Source organism: Rattus norvegicus, chromosome 2 (genome assembly GCF_036323735.1).
Source record: "Rattus norvegicus strain BN/NHsdMcwi chromosome 2, GRCr8, whole genome shotgun sequence".
Taxonomy (NCBI): domain Eukaryota; kingdom Metazoa; phylum Chordata; class Mammalia; order Rodentia; family Muridae; genus Rattus; species Rattus norvegicus.
The window spans coordinates 184,995,125-185,009,532 of NC_086020.1; the positions used below are offsets into that span (position 1 = coordinate 184,995,125).

The 14,408-nt window shown below is 46.5% G+C and overlaps 2 protein-coding genes and 1 long non-coding RNA gene across 8 annotated transcripts in view; 1 reads left to right on the forward strand and 2 right to left on the reverse strand.

Annotated features, from left to right (window-relative positions):
- The window catches only part of Tuft1 (tuftelin 1), a 45,885-nt gene extending 45,688 nt beyond the window's left edge, over window positions 1-197 (reverse strand). The window contains exon 1 of one of the 2 annotated variants that reach the window (NM_001360750.1): window positions 1-70. In NM_001360750.1, coding sequence (NP_001347679.1) covers window positions 1-60 — 60 coding nt within the window. In that variant the 5' untranslated portion in view covers window positions 61-70. The other variant, XM_006232890.5, reaches the window with a different exon arrangement.
- The window catches only part of LOC120100872 (uncharacterized), a 19,315-nt gene continuing 5,037 nt past the window's right edge, over window positions 131-14,408 (forward strand). For both annotated transcript variants that reach the window (XR_005501102.2, XR_005501101.2), the window contains exons 1-2: window positions 131-269; window positions 373-417. This is a non-coding gene — a long non-coding RNA (uncharacterized LOC120100872). The remainder of the gene's footprint in view (window positions 270-372; window positions 418-14,408) is intronic.
- The window catches only part of Cgn (cingulin), a 27,361-nt gene continuing 15,253 nt past the window's right edge, over window positions 2,301-14,408 (reverse strand). For 3 of the 4 annotated variants that reach the window (XM_006232929.4, NM_001427774.1, XM_006232928.5), the window contains exons 11-21: window positions 12,014-12,223; window positions 11,490-11,696; window positions 10,863-11,120; window positions 8,765-8,935; window positions 7,810-7,971; window positions 6,853-6,942; window positions 5,604-5,687; window positions 5,399-5,517; window positions 4,765-4,873; window positions 4,039-4,202; window positions 2,301-3,767 (exon numbers count right to left, since the gene is read on the reverse strand). In XM_006232929.4, coding sequence (XP_006232991.1) covers window positions 3,626-3,767; window positions 4,039-4,202; window positions 4,765-4,873; window positions 5,399-5,517; window positions 5,604-5,687; window positions 6,853-6,942; window positions 7,810-7,971; window positions 8,765-8,935; window positions 10,863-11,120; window positions 11,490-11,696; window positions 12,014-12,223 — 1,716 coding nt within the window. In that variant the 3' untranslated portion in view covers window positions 2,301-3,625. Of the gene's footprint in view, window positions 3,768-4,038; window positions 4,203-4,764; window positions 4,874-5,398; window positions 5,518-5,603; window positions 5,688-6,852; window positions 6,943-7,809; window positions 7,972-8,764; window positions 8,936-10,862; window positions 11,121-11,489; window positions 11,697-12,013; window positions 12,224-12,596; window positions 12,680-14,408 lie in introns of those variants that run through there. The other variant, XM_063281870.1, reaches the window with a different exon arrangement.

The window sequence follows — 14,408 nt, forward strand, 5'->3', positions numbered from 1 at the left end:
CGCGGTCTGGCTCTCCGGGTGCACGTCCACCAAGGTACACCAGCTCCGCGTCCCGTTCATCTTCCCGCGGAGGTCGCACGAGAACTCTGAGGTCCAGGAGCAACTGGGCTGGCGCGCACGGAACCGCCCCCTAGTATAGACGCGTCGGGGGCGCGGCTTAAAGTGGGCCACGCCCCGAGCGGTATTTGTCAATGAGCGGAAGCGAGAGGTAGGCGGTGCCGAGAGACTTCAGGACTCGCCTACCCGCGCTATGGACGATTTACATAAAGGTGGGGCTTGGGAGTGAGGGTGGGGTGGCCACTTAAGAGTTTTACTTAGGGCACAACAAGGTGGTGTCTTGTGGTATTCTTCATTTGTCTTGTCTCCTTTCAGTTCTCCAGGTTCTGTGCAGAAAAGAATCGGTCTGGTCTTCTGTAGGTGAGTTGGGGCTTGCACATGCTTCTATGGTTTTTCCTCTCCCTAAATGAAAACCCAGCCTGTGGGCCTTTTAGAACTGAGTAAATTTTCCCTCAGAGTTCTGCCACAGAGGTAGAAAGACAGGCACCAAGGACCAGCTCACTCAGACTAGTCTAAGCCAGTCTGGCAGGTGCTTTTCCCTGGCAAGTGGCCCAGGTCGAAGTCAAAGCCAGCTAAGCTCTGGGTGGGGCTTGCTTTGCAGAAACTAGCCTTATATGGTTGGGAGAGGCGGGACACATAGCCTTAAAAGGAGTTTGCACCCTAGAGAAAAGAGTCTCAGAGGCACCAACGCATTTGCTTCCCAAGCTTAGGCTGGATCTGGAGGGCTGACCTCTGGTAGATGGCTATCAGCACTGTGTGATGGTCCACAGGAACAGCAGGCACAGTGTGTAAGGTCTCATCAATTTGACTAGGCAGTACCACTGTAGCCAGCAATTCGTTTTGGTGAGCAGCCAGGTCCTTAAAGTGTTAGGTTGAGGAGGTGGGGGTGGGGAAAGAGGAGGTGGGCAGGGACTGGACTGGACTCTGAGTCACTTGTCAGCTATAAATGGATATAAAGCTCTGTCTATACCTGGAAGATAAATACTAGGATATCAATGACCCAGAAAAGAAAAAAACAAAAAAAAAAAAAAAAAAAAAAAACTCATTTCTGGCTTTTAGCCCTCAAAGAAGGAATCTGTGGTGCTTTGAATGAGAAAGTCCCCCACAGGCTCTGTCATTTGAATACTTGGTTCTCAGTTGGAGGCACTGTTTGGGGTGTGGGAGTGGAAATGTGGTTTTACTGGAGAACCAAGTCACCGGGGCAGGTTTTGAGAGTTCAGACTCCCACCATTCCTAGTTTGCTCTCTGCTTCCTGCTTGCAGTTTGAGATCTGAGCTATCAACTTTCTGCCTGCCTGATGCCATGCCTCTGGCCATGATGGTGATGGCCTCTTACCCCTCTGGAACCATAGGCTCACATACACATTTCTTTATATAAGCTGTCTTGGCCATTGTTTTATGTCACGGCAACAGACAAGTAACTTACACAGCACTCGTGCTACTCTCAGAAGTTGTTAGGACAAAATGGTTCTACCATAAGTAGTCTGTTTCCTATATCCCTTATCAGCCATAAGAGCCCTCTGAAAAGTGAGCTAAAGCCTCATTTTAATGTACAGTTTAAATGACTTCATGAAAGAGGGCCTGCTTAGCGGGGAAAGGTGCCTGCAGCCAGGCCTGATGAATTGAGTTCAATCCTAGGACCTACCCTGTGGAAAATGAAAATGTTGTTCTCTCTCAAAAGTTGTTTTCTGGGCTGGAGAGATGGCTCGTGGTTTAAAAGCACTGACTACTCTTCCAGTGATCCTGAATTCAATTCTCAGCAACCACATGGTGGCTCACAACTATCTTTAACATGCATCTGATGCCCTCTTTTGTTGTGTCTGAAGACAGCGACAGTGTACTCACATATATACAATAAATAAATCTTTTTTTAAAAAAGTTTTCTGACCTCCACAAATGTAGCATTCACATGTATACACACACACACACACACACACACACACACACACACACACACACACAAATGTTTTAAAAAGTAAAGAAAAAAAAAAGCCTTAAGAGTAGGCCTTCTGGGCTGGAGAGATGGCTCAGTGGTTAAGAGCACTGACTGCTCTTACTGAGGTCCTGAGTTCAAATCCCAGCAACCACATGGTGGCTCACAACCATCTGTAATGAGATCCGATGCCCTCTTCTGGTGTGTCTGAAGGCAGCTACAGTGTACTCATATACAATAAAAAAATAAAAATCTTTAAAAAAAAAAAAAAGAGTAGGCCTTCAAATTAGCCAGAAAAATGAGGACAAGAATTTCATATAGATATGACATTTTTAATATTTAATTTAAAATAAACCAAGGCTGGATTGGGAGAAAATATCTGATTTGCAGAATATCTTTTTTAAATCATGAAATTACAAGTCATTGATGAGAACAAAACTTACTTTAAAGATAAGAGGCGAACCATCCCCATTACCTTCACCCACCAGAGCTTGGCACACCCCAAAACCCAAAGGAGGAATACATTCTCCATTACCCCTTCCCTTCTCTACTGAGAGTCAGCTTCTAACCCCAGGCAAAGCTCTGAATCAGGGCCTACTTCCTGAGAAAAGCAAGGATCTGTTGGCTCCCACAGAAGCTGGGCACATCTGGTCAGAGAAGCCACAAGGAGGCCACCGGGACTAGATGTTTGACTCTAGAACCTGTATGAACAGTCGTCATGGTTCCCAGGTACAGCCACCTCATGGCAGCATCCTCAGTCACAGAGGGCGAGGAAGATGGAAACCCTGAGCAGAACCAGTCCCCACCAACTTACCAAGGCCTATCAAAGCCCTTCTCCCAGGGGCTGGTTGGCAGAGCAGCCTGGAGCTGCTCAGCCACTGGGGTCTGGACAGGCTGAGGGCCCCCAATGAGGAAAGGCTGGTCTTTGGAGAGGTATGAATGTGCAGGTTTATAAAAGGCAAGAGCAGCTTCCTCATCCATCTCGCACACTGGTAAGGCACTGAGAGTAAAGCAGCAAGGCAGGGATGGAAAAAAAAGACCAAAGATCCCCTGGACCCAGTGACTTGGGGAAAACAAAAATATTGCAACTCAAGAGATGCTAGGACCTATGACTGTGCAAAAAGAAGCATCTGAGAAGTGGGTAGCGCCATGCCTACATGTCCATAATCCATAATGTTCCCTCCCTGCTCCAGAGTGGGAGGGGGAAAGGTTGCAGGCATCCAGGGAGAGGGAGCAGAACAACATTGGGTTATTTCCCTGAGCTGTATGATTAAATATTAAAGAAATAAAGCTTTACAAACATGGCAATATCCATCCCTTCCTGTCCTTCCCAGTCCCAGTCAGTGTACATGCTGACCATCGGCCCTACCATAAGGGATGGTAGAGAGGTCCTATAGGAAGGACTCGGCAGGACTAAACACCTACTCCTCCAGTGAAAAGGACCAGTCCACCCACCAGCTCATTGCTAATGTTCATCACCATCATTCTGACCCTTCCCAGTCTTAAGTCTGAACTGGGTCACTCATAGGGGAAAAAAATAAAAAAGACTCTGAGGCAGGCAGGATAGAGCAAAGCAGAGCAGGGCTGGCTGGGACAGGCTTGACCACAAGGCCGTTTGTGGTCCTTAGAGCATGAGCTAACATGAGCTAGTCTGCAGGTTGCTCTCAGTAAGCAGTGATGCAATGGATGAGGGGTCGTAGACGCTGTCAAACTCCTCATCGGAGCTCAGCCCCTCTTGTTTGAGGGCTGACTCAGCAGCTGACCGGGAAGCTTTTCGCCTGAGTCAGAGAGAAAAAGAACAGACTAAGACAATCGTACTTTCACACTAAAGAAGAAATTCTTCTAAGACCTCACACTACTCACACGGTCTCCTACTGCTCAGGGATCTAGAAGACAAAGTGAAGGACAGAAGCTAAGACACTAAGAACTAACCATACTGGCTTCTAGGCAGGGTACGGGACTACATATTTCTCCAGCTTGGGAGGGACCATCCCCTACTCCCCAAGAGCGTGGTGCAGAAGGAGGTAGAGAAGGGCTGTCATGTCATACCAGGAGTCCTTTTCCAAGGATTTGATCCGGGCTTGGAGCTGTTCATTGACCTCATGCTGTTCCTCCAGTTCCCGCTGTGCCTTCTTCCTCAGGCTGTCCAGTCGCTCAATTTCCTCTTCCGCTTCATCCACCTGCCGCTTCAAAGCCTTCACCCTCAGGGTTAGCTAAGCAGGATACCAAGTCCGAACAGCACATTAGGAAAGCATCCAAGGGCTGGGACCTCCCTGCAATGACTCTGGCAAGAGACAATCCATACACTCTCCCACCTTCCTAACTCCCCAAGGTGACCTTGTATGTGTAAATTCTCCAGTCCCTGAACTGCTGAGAAGAGTTAGGGAGCTGAGGAGATAGTGCAGACAATAAAATGCTTGCCAGCAAGCACTGGATCTTGGTTCAGTCTCTCTAGGGCACACTCGCCAGCCACGCAACCCTAACCTATTTGGCAAATTCCAAACCAGCCTCTGTACAAATGTGCACGTTCATTCACGTACATACACATATACACCCCACATAAGAACAAAACAAAAGTTATTTGAGGTTCCGATGAACTAATATGAATATAGTACTTAGAAAAGCCAGCACACTTAGTATAGAGGCCATGACTCCTCTTGAGCTGGACCTCTCAGACTAATTTTTGTCCTTACAAAAGCAAAATGGAAGTGTCGAGACTTATGGGGGAGGATGGCCTGCCCTGGCCTAAGAGAACACTGTGTGTCATGTCCTCACCTGGTCTTTCTGGTCATTGACATGCTGCCGTTCATCATCAATCTGGATAGAGAGCTCCTTAACCCTCCGTTCTAGTTTCCGATTGGTAGACTGCAGAACTGTCTTCTCTCTAAGAGGGGGACAGGGGAGGAAGGTCTATGGCCATTGCTATTTCTTTTTTTTTTTTTTTTTTTTTTTAAGATTTATTTATTTATTATATATAAGTACACTGTATCTGTCTTCAGATACACCAGAAGAAGGCATCTGATCTCTTTACAGATGGTTGTGAGCCACCATGTGGTTGCTGGGAATTGAACTCATGACCTCTGGAAGAGCAGTCGGGTGCTCCCAACCACCGAGCCATCTCTCCAGCCCTGGCCATTGCTATTTCTAAGGGAGCATTTTAGCACTGTACTGCCTCCAAGGACTTCTCTGTCAGGGGCTTCACCAGTAGATGGGGAAGATCCAAGAAGACAGAAGCCATTCACATCCCAGAATTTCCACAGCTCTACTCTGTATCAGAACCAAGGGGGACTCCCTGAAGATGAAGCCAGATTGGCCAGATGTGAGGTAAGACGATAGAGAAAGACCCAGAGAAGAAAAGCTCAGAGGAAGAAAGGGAGGGTGAGAGGACTGAGTGACAGGTTCATATCACCTCTCTTCAGCTTGGAGCCGCTCTTGCAACAGTTGATTCTGGGACTCAAGCTGAGAGAAACTAGCACTGGGTTTCTGTAAGCCTTCTGAACTGGCCAACCGGGTCTTCAAATCCTTGTTCTGTGAGAGACAGGAAGATTCCACGGTTAATGCTCCAGTCGGTCCTCTGACTGGTCCCCTGCTCTATCCCCAAGACACCTTTTCACCTGTCTCTCTAAGGAGATTTTGTCACACTCCAAGTCCTGCCGAGCAGATCTCTCCTGCATGAGCTCTGTCCTCAGTTGATCCACCTATTAGGGATGGGCGAGGGGAATCAGACTTGGAAAAGACAAAGGCTAAACCAGCAAAGTGAGTCAACAGAAGCAGTTCCCTGGAGGACCCTCTGAACCACCAGTCTCCCAAATTCTCAGGTAACTAAGAACTCTCATCCTAGAACCCAGCACTCCTCTCTCCATGTTTCTTGGCCTAACTAGACTTGAGGAAGCCATTTCCACTGTGTCAAAGCTGCCTCACTATGATGGATTGTATCCCCAAAACTCAGTTAGATAGGTTTCAGGGGCCCCTGAAAGGCTACTGCACAATTGTGAAAGTGAAGCTTAAGTTGCACTGGAGACCCCAAGACGTCTAAAGTACTGAGAACGTGGGACATTGGCAGTAGAAAGATGGGGGCAGCTGCTGAGAGAGGAGAGGGTATGTGTGCTGCAGGCAGCAGATCCTGAGGAGAAGGGCTGCCCGAGAACAACAGAGCCAGATGATGTCACCAGGAGCCTTGGATTCTAGACGTGGGTGTGGAACTTACAATTAAAAGACTGCTTTGAGTCTCTGAACAGGTTTTGAACTCTGGATTCTGAAGAGGGACTTTGGAAATTGGATTGAATGCATTCTGCATTATGATAGTGACAGAGGTTTTATGGAAGGGGAGACAGGGGTAGACTACTCTTAACATGATGTTTAGAGGTAGGCATGGTGGTACACACCTTTAATCCCAGCACTTGGAGGCAGAGGCAATCAGATCTCTGAGTTTGAGGCTAGCCTGGTCTACATAGCATGTTCCAGGGCCAGTCAGATCTACCTAGAGAGACCATGTCTCAAGAACAACAATAACAACAACAACAACAACAACAACAACAAAACACAAAAAGTGATTGAGTGTCAAGTTAAAAGAAGAAATTCAAATGGAAGGGGCTATTTGAAAGAAGCTGGAAATCCCACAGCCAGCACTCCTGAATTGAAACAGTCCTCACTTCGTTTAGAGCAGCCTAGGCTACCAGGACTCTCTCTAGACTCCAGTTCTTGGCTTCCTTCCACCTAAGGAAACCTGTCTACCTGTTCCAGAGCAGAAGCAGATGAGAGCCTGAAGTACACTCTGCCTTACCAGAACTGTTCAGGATTATAGGAAAGCTAGGTTGTCTGTGAAAGAGAGCGCGCTGGGGTGTTACGGTGAGGAGAAGTCACCTGATCCCGGCCACGGTTCACCCGATCTGTTAACAGTTCCACAGTGTTCTTTTCTTCGTCTAACTCTGCTTCCAGCCGTGAGACTTTCTCCTGTGGTAGAAGAACAAAAGGTCAATTCTCTTCCCAACTCGGCGCCCTGGAATGCCAAACTCAGACCAAAGCCCTTTCTCCCTGGCATATTCCAGAATCCTTCTTCTGGTCCTTGCTCCAGCTTGCTCAAAGCCGCCATGGAGCCAGCGCCCTCTGCTGACCAGGAAGGCAAACCCTAGAATCTGTTCCTTCTTGGAGAACTATTTCCTTAATGGAAAAACTCAAAGTGAAATTCACGTTTCCGGGCAGAGAGAGGCCAAGGTGGAGGAGCTCAGGTGGCATTCCAAAGTGTGGAGCAAACTCAAGACGCACGGTATGAGCAGAAGCTAGGCCTGGAAATGAGAACTACTGCTTTCTAGTAGTAGACCTACTCCACTGCAAAGTTACTTACTCTGTGCCTCAGTTTCCCTTATCTGTAAAATGGAGACAAGACTATCTACCACACAGGGTGATGCAGAGGATGAGATGAGTCTTACATGCCACACCCACAGTGCACTATACCCTTGTGGCTATTAGTCTCACTTTCAAGTACAGCAAATTGACTACCATTCACTCTGAGGAAAGCCACTCCTCAGTTCTAGCCAACTGCTGACATGCAGAACTCAGGTCTAGAAGGTCAGTGTTACTACTGTCCAAATGCAACAGATGACCAAAAAAAAAAAATCCAAATTTTTTAGGACATCTATAAATTTCTTAATACGTTTAGTTCACAGTTGCTAAAACTCTGTAACCTAGCAAAAGCATCAGTTGTGGCTTCTCTAGTACAGAAAAAGGCTTGGAATAAACCAGCTCCTCTCCCCACATAAATCTCACCTGCGCCAGAACCAGAGCCCTGTGTCCCTCCGGAACCTGAACCAGTGTCTTTACCTCTAGGCTCTTCAGCTGTCGCGCCTTGTCATCCTGGGAGCGTTTCTTGTTTTCAGCCTCTTGCTCCAGCCCCTGCAATCGCTGGGCCAGCAGCTCTTTGTCCAGCCTTGCTGTGTCCCGTTCAGCCTGGGATGTCTGCAGGGCTTGCCGCAGCCTTTGCAGCTGGACACGAAGATAATGTACAGCTCAGCCTAATTGAAATGTGGGGGGTGGGAGTGCTCTGCCGGAGGGGAGAAATACCTCACTGCTGACACTCGTTAGAGCCAGGCTGGGACCACAGCTTAATGGGAAAGCCTAGAGCTGCCAGCTTCAGCTGCCGGAAGAGTCACTTTTAGTTCATTTTCTTTATTGTCTTAAAACTTTCTACGCAAATGGGAATGACGTGAAAGTTTAAATAGGGAGCAGGCATAACTGTGCCAATTTGAAGAGTTTTTAAAACTACCAATCCTTCCAGGCGTGGTGGTACATGCCTTAACTCCCAGCACTTAGCCAAGTAGAGATCAAATAGATCTCTGAGTTCAAAGCCAGCTATAGTAAAACTCTCCCTCAAAACAAACACACACACAAACAAAAAATATCTACTGATTCTAGGTCCCAAATTGTGATCTAAGTAGTATGAGATGATGTTTAGGCAGTAAGATTTTTAAAACTCTCAGCCTCAAAGTGGCGGTGCATGCCTTTAACCCCAACACTCCCGAGGCAGATCTCTGAGTTCCAGGACAGTCAGAGCTACAGAGAAATCCTATCTCAAAATAATAGGAAAAAAAAAAGCAAAAAAGATATTTAAAACTCATCCCCGGTGACCCTAACGTGCAGCAGAGGTGGAAAGCCCCAGAGACAAATGCTCTCATCTGTGGTTCCGCCTGAGTCTGGACCCTGGCACTCCAGCCATAGGTTCAGTGAGGAGGCAAAGACCTTCAAACCATGGACAGGTTCCTGTTGCCTAGGTTCCTACCTCATCCTGAAGCCGGCTCAGGCCCCCTGAATTCTTTTCAGCCTCACTGGCCCAATCCTTGGCCTGACGCTGGGCATCAGCTACTTCCTTCCGGGCCTTTTCCTTATAATCTTCCATCTGGGACTGGAGCTGCTGCAAAGCAAGCTTGGAGTCATCCCCAATCTGCTCCAGCTGAAATGCAGAGAAAAGGGTTCCTGTCAACACTGCACCTCTGTAGTACATGTTCTGTCCCTTCTCTAGACCCAGCTTCCAAGAGTCTCCCAAGAGCCTCCTCTCTGCCAAGCAGCTCTCTCTAGCTTGCCTGGTCTAGATCCCTAGTATAGCTAATAGTATATATTCAAATGTCTGGACATCGTAGCTGTAGCCCTTACTTATCATCTCTGGTCTCATTTTCCCATCTATAAAATGGAATAACAACAGCACCTACATTGCTGAGTTGATACTGGATTATGTTAATTATTTAAAATACTTATAAAGACTCGCTGATACTAAATAAACCTTCAATAACCACATTTCTGCGAACTCAAGTTATAAGATATACTACACTAAGACAGAAAATCTGCCAACTAAACTACGACAAACCCTCAATTACTATGTCAGAGAAAATAAGATTATGTATCTTTTTTCTAAATTGACATTGCCAGTAATTGGCCTTGTTTTTTAAAATAAGATTGGGAGAGGGGTTGGGGATTTAGCTCAGTGGTAGAGCGCTTGCCTAGCAAGCGCAAGGCCCTGGGTTCGGTTCCCAGCTCCGAAAAAAAGAAAAAAGAAAGGAAAAAAAAAAAAGATGCAAGGGCTGGAGAGATGGCTCAGTGGTTAAGAGCACTTACTGCTCTTCCAGAGGTCCTGAGTTCAAATCCCAACAACCACATGGTGGCTCACAACCATCTGTAATACTCATATAAAAATAGATAAATAAATCTTAAAAAAAAAAAAGATTGGGAGGGAGAACCTTACCAGCTTAAAAGCAACTCAACTTCTTTGTTTCCCTTGCTCTCCCTACAATTTAAATCTTTAATAATGCAGGTTCTTTTTTGTAGGTTTTGTGCTTTGAGACAGAGTTTCTCTGTGTAATAGAGGTGGCTGCTCTGGACTTATTCCATAGACCAGGCTTGGCCTCTAAGTCAGAGATCCACCTGTCTCTGCCTCCCGAGTCTGGAATTAAAGTCATGTATCCCATACCCAGCTACTAATACAGATGCTTATGTTAGGTCTTCTAGACTTCGAAAGCAAACGCCTAGGACTAGGAGAACGGAGACCGCAGGACGAAATCACTGACACATAAGTAGCCTATCACAATCCTGGCTGGCATGGTAGCACATGCCTATGAAAGCTGTTTTAGCTACCTGAGATTTTTCTCAAAAAAAAGGGGGCGGGGGGGCCTAAAGAGATGGCTCAGTGGTTAAGTACATAAGTACATACTGCCACTCCTGGGCATATACCCTGAACCACAGGGACATCTGGTCAACTATGTTCATAGCAGCTTTATTCGTAATAGCCAGAAACTGGAAACAACCCAGATGTCCTCAACTGAAGAATGAATAAAGAAAATGTGGTCCATCTACACAATGGAGTACTAGTCAGCTATTAAAAACAAGGTCATCATGAAATTTGCAGGCAAGTGGATGGAACTAGAAAATATCACCCTGAGTGAGGTAACCTAGACCCAAAAGGACATGCATGGTCTGTACTGACTTATAAGTGGATATTAGCCATAAAGGACAGGATACCCACACCACACTCCACAGAGCCAAGGAAGCTAAATAACAAGAAGGCCCAAGCAAGGAAGCCTGAAGCTCACGCAGAAGGAGAAATAAAACGACGGCCAGAAACCTGGGGTAGGGGCGGCTCCGGGGTGTCTGTGAAGGTGACTCTAGCTGAGACTCCTAGGAGGAGGGGATGTGGAGCCTGAAGTGGCCCCATCTTGTGAGACAGGTCTCCCAGTGGAGGGATAAGAAAGTCAACCCACAAAACCTTCATCCTGCCTATAAGAAATACTGTCTGAGGAGAAGAGATGGTACACATCCTGACCCACCTCTAGGGTTAGCTTCTGCAGGGCTAGCACCCCTTCCTAAGGGTCCACACTCCCTACATTCACCTCTTTGTTGAGTCGGTCCACAGTCCTGTTCAGCAAACGCTTCTGCTCCTCCAGCTCTGCCTTACTCTTTCGGAGAGCCTCCCGCTGCTTCCCCTCTTCCTCTAGAGCCCGGTTCAGTGCTTGCTGCTCCTGCCCGAGGCGTGCCAGCCCCCGCTGGGCCTCTTCTAGCCGGATCTCCAGAGCCCGCTTGGCTGCTGCCAGGCTCCCCTCCTCCTCCTGGGCAACGTTCAAAGCCTCTTCCAGCTGCTGTTTCTCTACCTGGGAGGCAGGAGAGGAGGAAGGTGGGCTGAGAGAAGGGAAAGCTTAGGCTGAAGCACTGGAGGCAGGCAGATGGAAAGGGTAATGTTGGGTGTGGTGACACACATCTCTAGTCCTGGAACTTGAGGCTGACGCATGTGGACCTCTGAGTCCAGGCCAGGAGGGAAATAGATACATGAGGGATAAGGACAGTCAGTGCACACTGGCAGTAAAACCGACTGCTGCCGCATACTGAGATGGGAGCACGGCGCACGGGGGCATTCTAAACCTATGGCTGAGTACTGAGGGGTCGCAGTGCACGAGGGCACACGACTGAGAAAGTCCCACCACCACTACCACCCCACGTCCGGAGGTGAGCAGGAATGTTACCTCCAGCCGATGCACTTTGTCCCGAAGCCGTGCCTCCACCGCTTCCCCACCTTCCACCAGACCTCGGGCCTCCTTCAGCTGCTGCTCCAGACCGAGGATGCGCCTTCGAAATTCGTCATTTTCCTCTTGGGTCTCCCGAAGTGTGGTTTCCACTGTTGCCTGACGCTGCCCCAGTACCATGGCCTCTGTCTCTGATGCCACCTTAGCCTGCGGGCAGTTGGGAGAATCGGCTCAGACCGTGGGGCTCAAGGGGGTAAACATTTACATCCAGGAAAAGGGGTTAGCCAAGAACCCACTAAAAGCTCACAGGCATAGAGAGGTGGTCCTAGCCAGGAACCTCCCTGATAAACTTACCCCTACACAGATGCAGCCACCCTGCCAAAATCTGCTATTCACCGCACACATGAGCCTCCAGAGCTCCTCAGTACATACCCAGCATAGGTTAACTTTGCAGGACCTCTGGCTTCTCAGCCCTCCTGACCCCTCAGCCTCCACCTCCTGAGCCCTGGGCCCACTCCCCTTGCCTTGGAAGCCTCTTCACAGTCCTGCCGCAGTTGCTGCAGGGTCTTTTGTAGCTGGAGGTTCTGCTCTTCCAGATCTCGGCTTCGATCAGCCTCTGCCCGCAGCACCGACAGCTGCTTCTCTAACACCTGGTTCCGGTGTCGCCCAGCCACCTCCTGACTCTGCCGCTCTGCCTGAAGCTCTTTAAGCTCCCCCTGGGTGCGTTGAAGTTCCTAGAGAGGAAAGAAAACAGTGGCGAGACTCAACTATAATGAGTGTTCTGGAAAGCAGGGAAAATAAGACTTTACATGTGGAAAGAAATATGAATGATAAAGTTTGCTTTAGAGAGCAACTGTGCAGACTCAGAAAAGCTGAACAGACTAACCATGTGACAAGGCCATCCTATTCTAAAGCAATATGCCTAAGAAAAGTCACAGTCCTCACAAAAACTCATTTATAAATGCTCATAGCAAGATCAGTCACTGTATATCAAACCCAGAAGCAACCCACATGTCCTTACATCGGAAAATGGACAAAATACACTAATGATGAACAGAACATCATATATCCATAAAGCTGGATGGAGCCAGGTGTGATGGTACACACCTATAATCCAACACAAGAAGGCAGAGGCAGGAGGATCAGGTCTTCACGGCATCCTCAGCTACATAGCAAGTTCCAGGCAAGCCCTACAAAAGACCCTATCTCAAAAAACTGAAGAATACATAAATAAACAAAAAAAAAACTAAAGATACTTGTTATACATAGTTGAATCTTGATTATACCAGATGAAAAATATCCAGAAATAAAAAGTCATATTATAGAACTACAATTATATGAAATATTCAGTTTATGCAAATCTGGAGAGACAAAGTTGTCAGAACACATAGGGAAAGACCGCCCATGGACATGGGGCGCTCACTTTCTGGGGTTATTAAAACATCCTGTAACTAGAGAATGGTGATGGTTTCACAGCACAATGAATATTCTAAAACCCACCAACTTTAAAGGGAGAAATTTTAGACCAAATGTGGTAGTGCACTAATCCCAGCATTCAGGAAACAGAGGCAAGCAGATCTTTGTGAGTTCAAAGCCAGCCTGGTCTATGTACTGAGTCCTTGTCTCAAAAAAACTAAAAATAAAGAGAAATTTTATAGTATAGAATTTTATAAAACAAAACTGACTGCCAAAAATAAATAAATAAATAAATAAAATATCAAAACACAAAATTATGATACAATAAACACTAATACATCTTTTTTTTTTTTTTTGGTTCTTTTTTTCGGAGCTGGGGACCGAACCCAGGGCCTTGCGCTTCCTAGGCAAGCGCTCTACCACTGAGCTAAATCCCCAACCCCACACTAATACATCTTAAATTTCTTTTTAAAGGGTAGTTAAAATATAAATTATGGTTCTCTTAGTATAGAACTATAAATAGTTATTAGCACTTTTGAGATTTAGAAATAGCCAATAAGACAGAAGACTGAAGAGCCAGGCAGGGAGCATTCAGTGACTAAAATGTAGACACTAACAAATCTCCTCACAAAGAACCAGGGCTGCTGGCCGCTGTCTCTTCTGTGTCAGTCTTCCTTAGTCTGCTTCCCTAATCTCTATGTTGTTTACTTGGGTTTTTTTTTTTTTCTTTTTTTTTTTCTTTTTTTGGAGCTGGGGACCGAACTCAGGGCCTTGCCCTTGCTAGGCGAGCGCTCTACCACTGAGCTAAATCCCCAACCCCTGATTATTTTTTTTTAACTTTATTTATTTATTTATTTATTTATTTATTTATTTATTTATTTATTTATTATAGATACACTGTTGCTGTCTTCAGACACACCAGAAGAGGGCATCAGATCTTATTACAGATGGTTGTGAGCCACCATGTGGTTGCTGGGAAGTGAACTCAGGACCTCTGGAAGAGCAGTCAGTGAGCCATCTCTCCAGCCTTCTCTATGTTGTTTAAATACTTGATAAAATATACCTCCTATCTGAGGCATAAGGATTTATGAGCTTATCTGGAGAGTTGTGTCAAGTTGGCCATGTCAGCTAATATATTAATAGACTTCAGACCCTTCATTGTATTCCTAACTTCACAACAACATAGTTATTTATATGTTACCCAAAAACAATTAGCTGTGTTCTTTTTTGATTTGGGTTGGGTTTTTTTGTGAAGGGGTTCTTTTTTCTGGGAAATGGGGTTGAGACACAGTCTCTCTTTAGAGCCCTGCCTATCCTGGAACTCACTATGTAGACCAGGCTGGCCTTGAACTCACAGAGATCCATCTGCTTCTTCCTCCCAAATACTAAGATTAAAGGCATGCACCATCATACCTGGCCTATTAGCCATGTTTTTATCCTTCATAAATTATAACACCAAGAGTATGAAACTGGGTTTATTTTAATTTTTATGACTTCCTCATG